We start from the raw sequence: 14,600 nt of genomic DNA, 5'->3' as shown, positions 1-14,600 counted from the left end.
ATTGTATAAGTGAATTTGTTCCAAAAATACCATCACCGTTAGGGTTCCGTTAGCATCCATTCATTAAGTGTTATAGGAGAAACAATGCATTTAACGACGCAAGATGGAAATGACCCTAACGGCGATGATAGTTCTGGGACAAGGTCGTTTATACGATGTCATTTCATGAAACTCGCACTCATTCGATGACATTTGTAGGACTTGGACGTTTGTCAATGACATTTCTTGGGTTTTCTCTTATATATTTGTGTAGGAAATTTTGTATACAATTCAGTGGATCAAAAGTGACCGTTTGCTTGAACAAAGTCAGTCATCGTACTAGTGAAATTGATTCGATGGACTGAAATTCAACTGAATCTTTTCCGGTAACTGTTGTAGTTTGATGTCATGTAAATTGGTCAACGGCTTTCTTGGAACGAAGGAATTTTATAGGAATTAGTTGTTTCATCAAAATTTCCCGCGAAAATTCCTCTTTTCCAAAGGAGCCCGAAACTGGCACACCATATTCCATGAACCGAGATCAACGGAATTAACAAATCTGACTTGTGATTATAACAATAGTTTAACTTTGAATACGGATCTTCAGCGAAGACAACTATAAAAATAGGCAGGCCGAACAAAATATCAGAGGTGACATTATTCATTCTGAGTAGAATCGTGGGCAATGCCACAGTTTCCTATGCTTCATGAGACAAATTTCATACAGATGAAACAAACAGAACAAAGACAGGCCTGACAAATGAGACCTTTGAATTCATTCTTGAGAGAGCTACAATTGTTCTTGGGTAAATTTCAGCATATGCGGCTACTCACCGCTTCAAGGCCAATGAAGGCAGACATCCTGCAAATGGGAAGCCATGCTACGCAGCAGCACCAGCCTCCTCTTTCCTCTTGCGAGCCCACCTCGGGCTAACCTCGATAAGACGGTGCGGCATTAGCTGCTTCTCCTTTCTGGTCAGCTTCTTATAGTTGCTGACTCTGAGTTTCGCGATCTTTGCCTCTTCCTCAGCGGTAGCCTCTCGAACCACTACTGTCAGTCTGCACCTCGGTCTCACCATGACGCCACACCGCCCTTTGGCATGGTAGGACAACCTCTTCAGGTAAAGTCCTTTCCCAACAAAAGCCTCTTCTGTGGTATGATAGGTAAGTGGAAAGAAAGGAATGAGATTGAAACCATTACGAATGACTATTGGAGGGACTAAGGGGGAGATGGATGTTGTCTTAAGGTCTTACCCACAATAAGTTTATCAGGATCCAGTCCGTGATTGTGAGCTGCATTGGCACGAGCAGAATGAATCACCTGCAGTGATTGATAGAAAGGAATGATCATGAAAAATATTGGTCACACCTGACCCTATCTACCACAAGGAGCAGTTGCAGGACAAAATTTTGTTAACTACAGAACCTGATATACAGTTTTTGCAGCCCTTTTAACTGTCACTTGCAACTGCAACAGGGCATCTTCCACACGCATTCCTCGAACCAGCTTTGCTACCAGATTCACCTTCTTGGGGCTCTAAAACAGCCAAAAAGGGAAAATAGAGAGATGAGCATCTATTGATGATAGTAGTAAAAGAATATGTGCACTAAACAAGATAAAGAAAGTCTGTGCTACACTACTATCTCGATATATTGATAACCTACATGAACATATGCTTACTCTAATCAAGCAGGATCATAACTAGGAAACAGCTCAGTGAACACTACGATTGTACCAACTATATAACATTAAGTTATGAATGAGAAGCTAAAAACATATACTAAACAATACCTGCAGCTTCTAAAAAAGGGGCATCAGACATTGAAATGTTGCTGCTTTCATTATGTTACTTTTAAATGTGCTTTGCCACTAACCATTGAAAGTCTCATTTAAACATGTTAGAGGATACATAAAAGAGTTAATGCAGCAAAGGCATGACACACTGCACGTTCAAACTTTCACTGCTGGTGACAGCATATGTAATCACTTTAGGGGGAAATATAGTTAGTATTTCATTGTTCTTCACCTGCTTGATATCCTTCTTGATGGCTTGGACCTTCAGCCGCTTAACAATTGCTCCCTTTTTGTCAGTTTGTTCTCCATCACCAAGTGGAGGTGTCAAAGGAGAAGAAACAGGAACCATAGCATCATCTGCAGCAAGCAGGTTCCTTGTGGTAGATATTCCCTACAGAAAAAAAAAAGAGCCAAATACCCATGTAAATAAGAGTGTGACCGAAGTTCAGTTAATTTAATTTTCTGTCAAACACGGAACAAGCAAAATATATTCCATTACAAAGCAACGCAATGTGATCATATATACATGTGGCTCCAATATGGAACAGACACAAAATCAGCTACTTATCGAGGTGCTCTTCAAAATTCAATCAGTGTCATACATAGGCAATTGTAAAAGGATTGATTTAGTTCTAACAGGAGATCAACTTGTAGAGATAAGAAATGTAAAAGCAAAAGAAGATGAAGTAGCATGGCCACATGGGGAAGAGTGCATTACAGCATTGCGGATCAGCTGATGGAAGTTCAGCGCGACTCCCCTGGATGCAAAAGCTTGTGCCCTCAAAAGGTTTGCATATTGGCCTACATGGTGGCAGTCATTGTTAGCACGTAACGAGAATATCAAGACCAAAATGTTCTCGCTATACTAATTACTGAAATAAAGAGAAGAGCTTTAAGCAAAATGAAATTATGTATTCAGCCATTCCCCCCAAATACATAGTCTTGACAGCACACCATATCATTTCAAATTATATCAGAGCTTATAAAAAGAACTGATAGTACCAAAGCTACAAGTACCAATGCGGAGTGCGACTGATAAAAAACACATACTGAAGGGTGTAATAACAACTGAATCCAAAATTAATACTAGAGTTTAACAGAAACAACGCGATTTATCCTAAAAAATTCAGCATTCTTATCAACATCAACTATAAATCACCTAAAGTCTGTACTTCTGATGAGCATTCGGATCATGTATAAGTTCAAAACTAAATAAAAGCTAAGACCTAGAGACAAACGGGAACGCACCCAAGCCAAACGGAGCATTCACGCCGCCACTGCTGCCGCTATAGCTGGCAGCGAACACACGGCCGTCCTGCTTCGCCGCCGCCTCCGCCGCCGCGCTGAGCCGGCGAAGAACGGCACGAGCGCCGCCCGCCGCCCGCCAGCCCACCATGGCCAAAGAACCTGCGACAACGTCCACACCCACCACAAAATGTAACGAAAAAAGAAGAAGAAAACAAGATGCGTCGGGATACTAGGGGTGAGAATAAACAGGCTACCTGATCTCCTCCTCGGGCGCTTTCAGCTCCCGGAGAGAGAGGGGGGATACGGCGGCTGCGGCGGAGAAGGGAGGGAAGAGACGGCGGCGGCGGCGTGGGTTTTGGGGGGAGTCGGGGGATCAGCGGGCGGCGGCAGGGCGAGTAGGCTGTGCTATCATGGGCCTGGAAAACGGTTTGTTGGGCCTTGTTATCATATTACAATTTACAATTAATTTTACGAATAAATATGTTAATATTTTTATTATATAAAACAAACATGTTAGCAAAAATATATTCAGTATTAGATTTACTTAAAATAATTTAGGGTTGTAAATGTTGTAAACTTGGACAGATTTTAAAAAGTTTCACTTTTAAAGAAAAATCAAAACGTTATAATATATAAAATGGAACAAATATTCTTTTTTGTCCTTGCATTATGTACAAAATCAATGTTATTAAAATATGTGTTTATTTAATAGCGGATGCACTAAAAAGTATCTTGAGTGTGCATTAACTATGCGCATTCATAGCAAAACTTTTACGGTCTAGTTATATCGTCCTCAAAAACTAACAGGCTCAATAGGGGTATTTGACGATGGTTGCCCTCATAGTTAAAAATTTACTACTTTGAGTCACGTTTTAGCTATAACACACTCTTAGCGTAGTATAGTAATTTCATATTTAATCGGCCAATTTTACATATATTTTGTGGAATTAAGTTTCTTAATCAAGCTTCCTCGCTAAAAATTTGAGCCACTAGGATACGAATGGTTATATATCTCAACGTTTAGCTAGAAATTGGAAAGTGGCTACATCAAACTTTGCATTGGTTTGTTATGTTGTGTCACGCTATGTTTCTATTTTAAATTGGTGTAGAAAAATGAATCTATAGTCCTTGTAGTTTTTTTAGATCATAGTAATTTTTAAGAAAAAATATGCCATATATTGATTGAGTGGTGGATCCAAGATAAAATTGTAAATGTGTCATAGCCAGAGTGTGACCAATAACACATGGCACAATTCAAAAACCACATTGCAACAATTATGCAAATAAGATGCTACGCAAAATTTGCATGAAAAGTCTTACATTTATTTAGCATGTCATAATTATTAAAATAACATTTTACAGTCTTATTAATTTATCCTATCAAGCCTCGAATAAATTAGCAAAATAAAACTCAACTTGTGAACATAGCTCATTTGAACAAGGATAGAATTGTCTTTATTTTCATCCACTAAACCCACATACTTAACGAGAATGCGAAAGATATGAAACAACATAAAATTGGAGATTTTGGAGTACCAACTTGGCTTAGCTTCACACCATTCTCAGCCCATTGTCACTATCTTTATACAATAAACTGGTGATGAGGAGTCGAGCTCATCTTCTTACCTCCAACCCTTATGATGTCGCCACTTCTTGCCATCGATTAGCCATCGCTCAGAGCACAAGATCAAAATTTTTTATGTACCAGTATTTGAGAATATCATCTAACTAGATAGACACTAGTACTATAGTACTCCCTCCATCCCAAAATATAGGGGGCACCTGTATTTTTTCTCAAATCCCACAATATAAGGCGGCACCTCCTCGGCAGCCGTTTAAACGCATGCAAGCATTGAAGTTTTGTTCGTTCCAATACATATGCATGCAAGCATTCAAGACTTACCTTCTCAACTCCCGTTTACAGCACATGCAACATATGCTGATGAGTTTGGTTAGTTAAAAAAGCTTCTCTCTCCCAGCACTACCCGCGAGCCTTTCTTCTCAATAATAAAGCTTGCTCTTACCATGGTGGCCGACGATGGTGTTGACAGAGCATACTGCACGGGAGGAGTTCCAGATGCGAAACCATGCGAGGCGGCAGGTTGGCGAGTCGATGGTCGCAAGCACTATATGTATGCGGCAGTAGGCATAGATGGAGTTCGACCGCGCGTGCTCTCTCTGTGTCCACGCCGTCCGCATGTGGCGGCAAGTATAAGTAGAGCTCAGCCGTGCCCAAGTGCTCTGTGACGACGCCGTCGACATGCGGCAATAGGCGTAGATGGATCTCGCCTGTTGATGGCGCCTTCCAAATCTCTGATCAAACTGACATGCATGGCACTAATTTTAGTTGATGCTTTCCAAATTTTCATAGTCAGCGGGCATGGCCGGGGATTAACGCGCGCGCGTGGACAAGCATGAGCGATCGAGAAGTCTCACAAACGCGCGAAAATAGGACGTGGGATATGGGATACGCGCGCGAAAATAAAGCGTGGGACGGGCTACTCGCTGTGAAGGTCGAGGGTGCGCGTGAATCGAAGCGTTGCGCGTTGGGACAAGCAAGACATGTACACATTCTTGGTCTTCGCGTCCAGGGCAGGTACGCCCTATATTTTGGGATAGAAAGAATATATTAGAGTACTATTGTTTACATCTCACCATAATAAATTGAACATAAATTAGTTTAACCGAGGACCAAAAGCATGTGCATCGTATAAGAAAGTAAAGTGCAAACCTAGAATGAAAAAAAAAGAGAGAGGAGAGATCTCATGAAAGAGAGCGGCGTGCGGACAACTAGGCGTGACACTGAAGTGGCGTGCGAATCCACTTGCTCTCTCTCTCTCACACACACACGCACGCACCGCGAGCGCAAGCCGGCAACCACCGTCCGCGAAAACCCTAGCCGCGTCGGCGGCTTCGGGGGGAGCGTCGATGTCGGACCCCTTCTACCCGCACGGCCACGGCGGCGCCGCGGGCGGCGAGGGCGCGGCCGCGGCGGGGTACTCGTCCTACGAGGTCGACCTCATCGCGGCCCGCTACGGCGGCCGCCCGCTCGCCAACCCTTCCTCGGCCGCCGCCGACCTCGACGCGCGGCTGGCCGGCGCGAGGCGATCCATGGGAGGTGAGAGCCAGCTCCCCTTCATCATCTGCCCTTGTGTCCGTTGACGGGTGTGGTTCCCTTTGGATGATGCTCACTGATTCGAGAATCGTTTAGGTGCACGGATTGGTTGATAAAGCGTGTTCTGTTATTTCGAGAGTTGATTACGTTTGCTATGGCGGCTTGTTGTCGGTGTTAGGCTGACAAGAAAGAGGAGGAGGGGGGATTCTTTGCAGCATTTAGTGCAGATCATTTCATTTTGTTGGTAGAGAGAATTGTGGCTGGGTTCTGTTACCTTGTATTATATCCCAACACGTACGATTTACTTCGTTTTACCGCAAGATGCGCTCCATTTGGATATTTAATTTCAATTGGAATGTAGCGGAGAATGGCTACGTGGAAATCATAGCATAATTTAGCACTAACCAATCCCCATGCCTGTCTCGTGGTCGGTCGGTTTTAAATTATTAAAAATGGCTGAGGCTGAGGCAAGTAAGGTTGAACTGTTTTGTTCCTGTGTGATGGAAGCGTTTCAGGATCACTAACCTATCCTCTCCATTGCGGGAGCCATGTTAAAGTTGTGTGGTCGACTGAAATGAAATGCCCCTACAGTTTTTTGCAACATACAGCAAAAGCATGTATGGATTAGTGGATATGCCTACAGAACATTATTAAATCTATGGGAATTGGTCCCACATTTCATGCATCTGACACCACAAAGTTAGAGCTTTGGCTCCACCACTGATCTTCTTCACTAGCTTCTCAGTCGGAGAAGCTTCTGATAGATCTTCTTTGAGTAGGTTGAGCTTAGTTGTTTTCATTGACATGCTTCTGTTGCTCGTCCAACTTGGAGGAAGTTACTTGGTAGTCCTTTGGACTTGGTGTGCTTCTAGCAGTGAGAGCTTTGTGCAGTTTGTCATTTTACCATCATGATAGTTTCTCAATCCTTGGTTAACTGGACTTGTCTTGTTTTCTTATGTAGTGCACTAGTGCAGTAATCAGTTGTCATCCTTGATCCTTTTCTCTATACTACTATTACTATTATTACTACCTATTCACTATTACTATTATCCTTGCTTTTGTTCTTGTCTAATACATGTAGCTTATAAAGTTCTTTTGTATATCTACTATAGTTCTCTATCATCAGCCAATTATGGGAAGCCATAGTACTGTTGAACAGATTGAGGCTTTGTATTCTTCAAATACTATGACCAAGCGCCCTAGGCTTGAAAGCAGCCTTCCTATATATCCACAGCGACCGGGGGAAAAGGACTGTGCCTTCTATATGATGACCCGAACCTGTAAATTCGGAGGTTCCTGCAAATTTGACCATCCACAATGGGTTCCAGAGGGTGGGATTCCAAATTGGAAAGAGGTGATCACCTGTCAATGTTATTATTTATAGAGGTCTATATTTTATAGTAATGTATATTATAATACTATTTTTAAGGTGTATATGTTACTTTGAAAACCAAAAGTGTATTACTGTTAGCATCGCTAGTAGCAAAAAGGAAAGAAAGAATCTAAGAGTGCAGGTGGTGTTAATTATGTGTGTTTCTTTGAACCTTAGAAGAAAGAATTTAGGAATCAAAGCTTTCATTAATTGGATTGACAGTATTTAAGTGAAAAACAGTTGTGACAGGAAACCGGATATTTTGGACAAAAAAAATTATTGTGTGAACTAAACATTTGTGGCATATATTTGTCTGCTCCTGTTGCTGCATTGCTTTAGCATCTGCTGTTTGAAGCATTGGATAACACGCTGATCTTGTATAAGGGCTATATTGGCAATTCGTGTCAACACCATGTTTTTTGGTACCTTACAGCACTAGGAGTCCAGCCAAGATTTGTGAGTAGGACTATCCCAAGTGTGAATTTCACAATAAAGACATGGAATTGATATTCTTTGTTGATCATGTGGCTTATATATTTGAGCTTAGGGGTGGCTCTTGTTCATGCATATGTCAGTGTTAAGCACTGTTTGGTTACTCTATGACATATAATTTCTTTGCAGTTGCAACTGCATACATCTGCTTAGTTTTCCTTTTATGGAGAATATATAGTTTGATCTGGCTGAAGCAATGAAGCATGCTGTGACTCATCTGACAAATGTATTGCTGGTGTGGGACTCAGGGTGTACTGGCATTGCAGTGTCTTAGAGGAACTTGTTTTCTTGTAGACCAATCAGCAAACATTTGCACACTTGCCTTTAAACATTTCTCTTCACAGTCATAGGTTTAATAGTAGTTGGCTTTTAATCTTTTGATGAATGCCCATCTGTACATCAAGTCTTCAACTGCCAATAAACATCGGAATTGAGTGTTTTGGGGGGTTGGGTATATAGTTATAAAAAAGACACGACTACAGTTTTCAGTAGATATATTTTTTCTAGACCACTTTTAATAAAATGCTCTGGCTCTGGTTAATTACCTTATGCAATTTGGTGTTTTTAAGGTTTCCGAAATATTTATTGTGATGTTTGTGGTTGTAATTGTGTCTTTTTATCCTCCAAATTCATCCCTTCTGGTTTGCTTTCTTAAAACTTCTTAGCAGGCTGCAAATGTTGAAGAATCCTATCCAGAACAAGAAGGGGAACCAGATTGTCCTGTAAGCAGTTCATAGCCCTATTTTTGAATCAATATGACAAATATGCTCATAATGTTGTTCTTGATGATGCAGTTTTTTATGAAGACTGGTAAATGCAAGTTTGGATCGAAATGCAAGTTCAATCATCCAAAGGAAAAGGTTAATGCATTAGCGTCTGGAAATACCAATGATGTAAGTTGTTTCCATTTACTTACTAGACTACTAACATGTCATCATCTCAACCGCTCAGGTCTCAACCTGTATGCTCTTTTATGAAATTGCAGAAGCATCTAATTGCTGATAGTTCTATCTTACCAGTGAGGCCTTCTGAGCCACTTTGTTCTGTAAGAAGCTACTGCACCTTCTTTTCCTTTTTGTATGGCATCAAGCTTAAAAACCGATTTTCAGTTGTGCTTTTGTACCTCAGTTTTATGCAAAAACAGGCAAATGCAAATTTCGTGCAATGTGTAAGTTCAATCATCCCAAGGATATTGAAATACCTTCAAGTCAAAATGAACCCGAAAGTGCAGTGACTGTTGAAGGAGAAACGGATATTGGTTCAGCAGCTGATTCAGTTTCAGCGAAGATGCAAACTCCAGTTGCTGCTGCGCAAGAGTTTAACTCTAAAGGGCTGCCTATGAGACCAGTATGTCCTTATCAAGTGCCTGATAACTTTGTTTCATTCGTAAACCATTTTGAGAAGACCTGTGAATTATGTAATGCAAGATAACGATGTTGAGGATGCTCTATGCTTAGATTCCGCACATCTGTATTTTGTACTCAATTCCTGGTACATGGTTTTGGTACATAATTCCTCTCTCAACAAGTTCTGTTTTTTGGGGTATTGATAAGACTGAATTTTTTATCAATATACTGGTGTATATAGTGAAATCTTTTTGTCTATTTACATGATTCTAGGTGAAATACCTTTTGCTTGTTTTGTTTAATACCTTCTCTTCTCCTTCATGGCAGGGTGAAGTTGATTGTCCTTTTTACATGAAGATGGGCAGGTATCCCCTTAAGCAGAATAACACTATTTTCTGTTGGCTTTGGCACTTCTGCATGAGTTTGGAGATACTTGGAATCTCACATTTCCTTTTGTCCCTCTACAGTTGCAAGTTCGGTTCTACTTGTCGATTCAACCATCCTGATCGTCTAGGTTTGTCACTCATGGTCACAACTAACCATATTCACAAAGTTAAATTTATCATGACATGAATTTGAGGTAGTTAAGATCCTTTTGGCCTTCTTCCACTTCTCAGAAGGAGCGTGGCAACCATCATCTAGCTGCTCGTCTATTTAATAGCATAATTTAACTTGCAATTTGCCCTGGTTGGATAGAGCACTTACGTAATAGCCTTGTACTCCTCTTTTTCATAATATTAGTGCATTTTCTTTAGGATCATTTTTTTCATAATATTTTGCAGAAATCAAGGGTGTACTTGTGGCATAGTTTCCACTCGGTTGCACCCCCTACTTCTCTGCTGTAAAAGAGCTTGAGTGGTGGTGGTTGTGTATTTTTATCTGTTTCTCAACAATTAGTTTGTTAGTTCTCAGATACGTTGTTAGGCTTATCTGTTGGAGATATAGTTTGTGAGCTGATGCATTGGCTGAACTTATCTGTTTATGTGGCTATGAAAAAGGATCTCTACAACCCTTAGTTGGCAGCAAGGAATAAACAAGTTTATTTACCTCTACTTCTATTTCTCCCTGTTTTATCTGATCCATCCAGACTCCTGTCTTCCTTCTAATCTGTTATTATCCACCAAACCTCAGCTTATTCATCCCAAGTCCATGTGGCAGTACAATAGAAATTGGTATCTGTTGCCATTAACCTTTTCTTATGCCGCTGCATGGTTTCTTATACTGCGAGGCAGAAGGAATACAATGCATTAAAGAATAAGAGAAGGAATGAATTCATTCTCTAGGTACCTTCAAGGTTCTTAAAATTCATTAATTCAAGTATGGGGCAATGTAAAGCTACTTATATCTGATGTAAATATTATGAAATGAATAAATGATCAGATCTTGTTATGAGTTGCAGCACGGTTGACTGGAATACTGAAGACATTAGACAAATACTAACCAGGTTTTACTAACTTTTTCTTTTCTTCTTTTTGGACACATTATTTTTAAGACCGTGTCCTTTCTACTGTACCTTTAAAGCCAAAACAAGCAGAGAACTTGCCATATGAACCAAACAAGCTTGTATTGTATTCAACGTTCAAAACTGTCCATGCCTTGAACTTAACACCTTCAATCTGATAGCCGCACTCTTCTGCCATATCTGTTATTGCATCTAAATTAAACAAGTCTGATAGTGTTCATGATTCTTACATGAATTGAATCTTATGACTCGACATGTATTCTTATGGTAATTTGGTGCTCAATGCAGTTTTAAATTTTCCACTTCCACTGGGTCAAACCATTCTCCCTACTCCGGAATCCATGCTGCTAAATTCATCTGCAAACTTCATGCAAGGCTTTGATTTTCATGCGGCACACATGCCTGTAAGAGTAAACAAAGGAAATTAAAGTTGGAAATAGGTGCTGTGAGATACACAAGTTGATATGCTCTTTTGTAAAATGCAGGTTGGACCTGGGCCAGTCACCTATCCCCAGAGGCCTGGAGCAACTGTTTGTGATGTATGACAGTCTCTTCGCTATGAATTATTAACTAGCTGATTGATATCAACTACTTTACGCATATAGTCTGGGTGTGCCTCTACAGCGTTATGCTCTTTTCTTAATGCAGTTCTACATGAAGACAGGATTTTGCAAGTTTGCTGACCGATGCAAGTTTCACCACCCAATTGATCGTTCTGCTCCCGATCCCTCTGCAAACTGGGAGCCTGCTGAGGAGTCTGTGCAGCTTACTCTTGCTGGCCTACCAAGAAGAGAGGTAACATTTCAAAGCTTGTCGGTAATACCTTGGCTACTCCGCTCGTTCCAATGATCTTACTATTTTTGGGCTGCAGTCCTTTCAATTTTTACATATGTTCTCCCGTTAGCATTGATCTTGATGATATAGTAAGCTGCATATCGTAACCGTCACCCTGCATATTGTAACGATCTTGATGATGTTCCCTGGATTGCTTTTTTCATCATCATATAAGAAGAGGTGTTATCACTTGTTCACCCTTTCATCTAGCTACATAGATGCATTCTCGGAATGTAGTCATGTATGAATATCCTCCTGGATAGCATTTGTTTTGATGCCTAAACTAATGCATATGCTGATATGCAGGATGCCGTGGTATGTGCCTTCTACATGAAGACTGGCGTGTGCAAGTTTGGTATGCAGTGCAAGTTCGACCACCCACCCCCTCAGGAGGCTATCGCCAAGGTGTCGAATTCAGGGAGCTGAGAAGAGAGACAAATATATTGACGCAAGGCCGAATTAAATCCATGCCTTATTCATTCCTCGCATATGAATTAAACATGAAACCGCACTACTTGGGTAGGTATGTCGTCTTTGTAGATCTCTGTGGCATCTGATGTATTCCCTGTTATTTAGTGGTTTTAGCTGATGCATTTTGAGTATATGCACCTTTCGGTTTGGGCGTTCATGTGCAGGTGACATCATATGCTATAGTATTTTTTTATTGACTTTGTTGAGCATATCTAACTAAAATATATACTACCTCTGTTGTCAAAAAGGATACTAAAATATATACTCTTTGAATGTGTGCAACCAAACCTTGAATCTTAAATCATTAATAGTCGGGAAAAAAGGATTTAAAATGTGAGTATTTAATTAGTAGATTTGTTATGAACAACTCTTTCATATTATATTTCTATAAATATATATTATTGAGAAAGTAATGGTAAAACACGTGCATTGTCAAAACGTTATTCTTTTAGAGGTATAGTAATTTTCAAGGTGACGTTGGAGACCGTGGAGAATATGTAGAACAAAGAAGAAAAGGAAGTTGGCAGTAGATTATTGGTAAATGCACTAGTATCATTGAACAACAATTTTTTTATTCCTATGAAAATAGAATGAATCTATGTGGTTTCTTTTTTAATTGTTCGTTCCAAATTAGACCTACTATGCGTTCATGTGGACGTCTTCATTCTTTCACTGCTCCCAAGAGCAAATTTAATAGGATAGTCGATTTCTAGTTATAAAATTTAGCACATCATCTACAACCATAATCTAGTAGCTTATAGGTTAAAAGAAAAATCTGGTCGCTCACCTATATAATAGTTATCTATAGATTTAATATTTTTTTTCTCATAAAGCTTGTTAGAGTTTTTACTTTAGCTGGTTATAAATATGTAAGACTAAGGTGGTGTTTGGATCTAGGACTAAACTTTAACCCCTATCATATCGGATGAATTTGGAGTATTAAACATAGACTACTTATAAAACTAATTACATAAATGAGAACTAATTCGCGTGACAAATTTTTTAAGCTTAATTAATCTATAATTAGCGCATGTCTAATGTAGCATCACATAGGCTAATTATGGATTAATTAGGCTCATTAAATTCATCTCACGAATTAGTCCAGGGTTATAGAATGAGTTTTATTAATAATCTATATTTAATATTTATAATTAATATCCAAACATCTGATGTGATAGGGACTGATAAGTTTAACTCCCATCTATACACAGGGTCTAATACGCATCTCCCTTTTTTTTCTCTATTCTCAAACTCGACACAAATCTGATGCGATAACTCCTAGACATACTTTACTCTCTCTAAAGCTTTCTTTACCGTCGACGGCCATTGTCCGAGCTCGAGTCACCTTCGAAGGCTAAGGCTGCGGCCATTTTCTCGGTGCGGGCACACGGCGTGCGGTGCAGGCGCAGCCGGTACACGCGTACGGGCACCGGCTTCGCCTTGCACCCCAAGTGGCGCCTTTACATCCCACGGCGTCGGGCCGAGAGCCTATAACGCGTGGCAGCCTTGCAATCGCCTGGTCGCCTCGCCGGGCAGCCGGCGGCGGCGACGCCGTTCGTTTGCCTGGCTGCCTGCCCGTTGGTTGCGCCGCGTGGCCGGCCCGGTCGGCGGCTGCATCTGGCGATCACCCCCTGTGCTGTGCTGGCTACTGAACTGGATGTGACGTCACCGGCACTGTGTGGCAGTTATTAAAGAGGGCGTCCTTTCTGTTCTCGCTTTATGGACGAGCGATGGCGAAGATGATGACGATGGAAACGGTCATGGATGGATCGAGCGTTTTTGGACAGTGACCTTTTGAGCCATGGATGCGCGTACGATCGATCCAAGGCTCACCGATGATGAGCCATAGATCGAAACTAGATAGAGTGGAAAACAGGTGTATTATGATTTAATAAAGCAGAAGATGAAAATGTAGCTATTTTGAAACAAATAAGACAAATAAGGAAAAACAATGATGGTCTTATTTTGGAAGGAGGTATTAGTTGTAAATAGCCACAATGCTAGCGTGGGCCTTTGATGTGATTTACACATGTTATTCACTCGGGCTTTAGAAATTCACGCGTCCATCGTTATCATGGTATTAAGTTTCTCCGCTAAGAATTCTGTACAATAACCATAATCTGTGTATCCACCATGTAGCAACCTCTCGGGCTTGCTAGTGGACGACTTACAAAATTTTCGTGTTATCACCATAGAGATTGAACTTAGCATTTTTTAAAAAAATATTAAATGTTTGTCCATCTTTCCCTATAAAAGTTCACGGGTGTTGTAAAGTCGTAGTGTGTTGTGCTTCATTTTATCTTGAAAAAGACTATTTTTTATATGATTTGTTTTTTCTTAGTCTTGGCGAGAAAGATCTCCCTATAGTTGTCTTTAGCTTGCTATATAGGTTTACTAGTGGCTATGCTATTTGTTCACGTGCTTTACACTATATTGCATCCCTAATCTATAGTTGCCTTTGGTTTGTTTTGTTCAGTTCACATTCC

At 40.5% G+C, this 14,600-nt stretch overlaps 2 protein-coding genes across 3 annotated transcripts; one reads left to right on the top strand and one right to left on the bottom strand.

The window, feature by feature from the left end:
- Positions 1 to 604: 604 nt before the first annotated feature.
- Positions 605 to 3,434, bottom strand: LOC4326653 (uncharacterized). The gene is made up of 7 exons (XM_015768944.3): positions 3,277 to 3,434; positions 3,023 to 3,181; positions 2,493 to 2,575; positions 2,007 to 2,165; positions 1,406 to 1,516; positions 1,234 to 1,300; positions 605 to 1,129 (listed from the first exon to the last, which is right to left on the bottom strand). The coding sequence occupies exons 2-7, from the start codon at positions 3,168 to 3,170 to the stop codon at positions 861 to 863; spliced, it is 837 nt and encodes a 278-aa protein (XP_015624430.1). The 5' UTR covers positions 3,171 to 3,181; positions 3,277 to 3,434; the 3' UTR covers positions 605 to 860.
- Positions 3,435 to 5,855: 2,421 nt separating this feature from the next.
- LOC4326652 (zinc finger CCCH domain-containing protein 8-like) lies at positions 5,856 to 12,356 on the top strand. 2 transcript variants are annotated; one of them, NM_001398277.1, is made up of 12 exons: positions 5,856 to 6,140; positions 7,250 to 7,491; positions 8,670 to 8,723; positions 8,796 to 8,894; positions 8,987 to 9,046; positions 9,130 to 9,348; positions 9,675 to 9,712; positions 9,815 to 9,861; positions 11,098 to 11,213; positions 11,295 to 11,348; positions 11,458 to 11,604; positions 11,950 to 12,356. In NM_001398277.1, the coding sequence occupies exons 1-12, from the start codon at positions 5,951 to 5,953 to the stop codon at positions 12,067 to 12,069; spliced, it is 1,386 nt and encodes a 461-aa protein (NP_001385206.1). In that variant the 5' UTR covers positions 5,856 to 5,950; the 3' UTR covers positions 12,070 to 12,356. The 2 variants fall into 2 exon arrangements, with proteins under 2 accessions (NP_001385206.1, NP_001385205.1); NM_001398276.1 differs by having other exon boundaries at positions 5,858 to 6,140; positions 8,667 to 8,723; positions 11,950 to 12,310.
- Positions 12,357 to 14,600: the final 2,244 nt, after the last annotated feature.

The sequence above is a fragment of the Oryza sativa genome, chromosome 1, assembly GCF_034140825.1.
Source record: "Oryza sativa Japonica Group chromosome 1, ASM3414082v1".
Taxonomy (NCBI): domain Eukaryota; kingdom Viridiplantae; phylum Streptophyta; class Magnoliopsida; order Poales; family Poaceae; genus Oryza; species Oryza sativa.
Note: the sequence above shows the minus strand (reverse complement) of the source record. Positions and strands in the feature narration are given on the sequence as shown.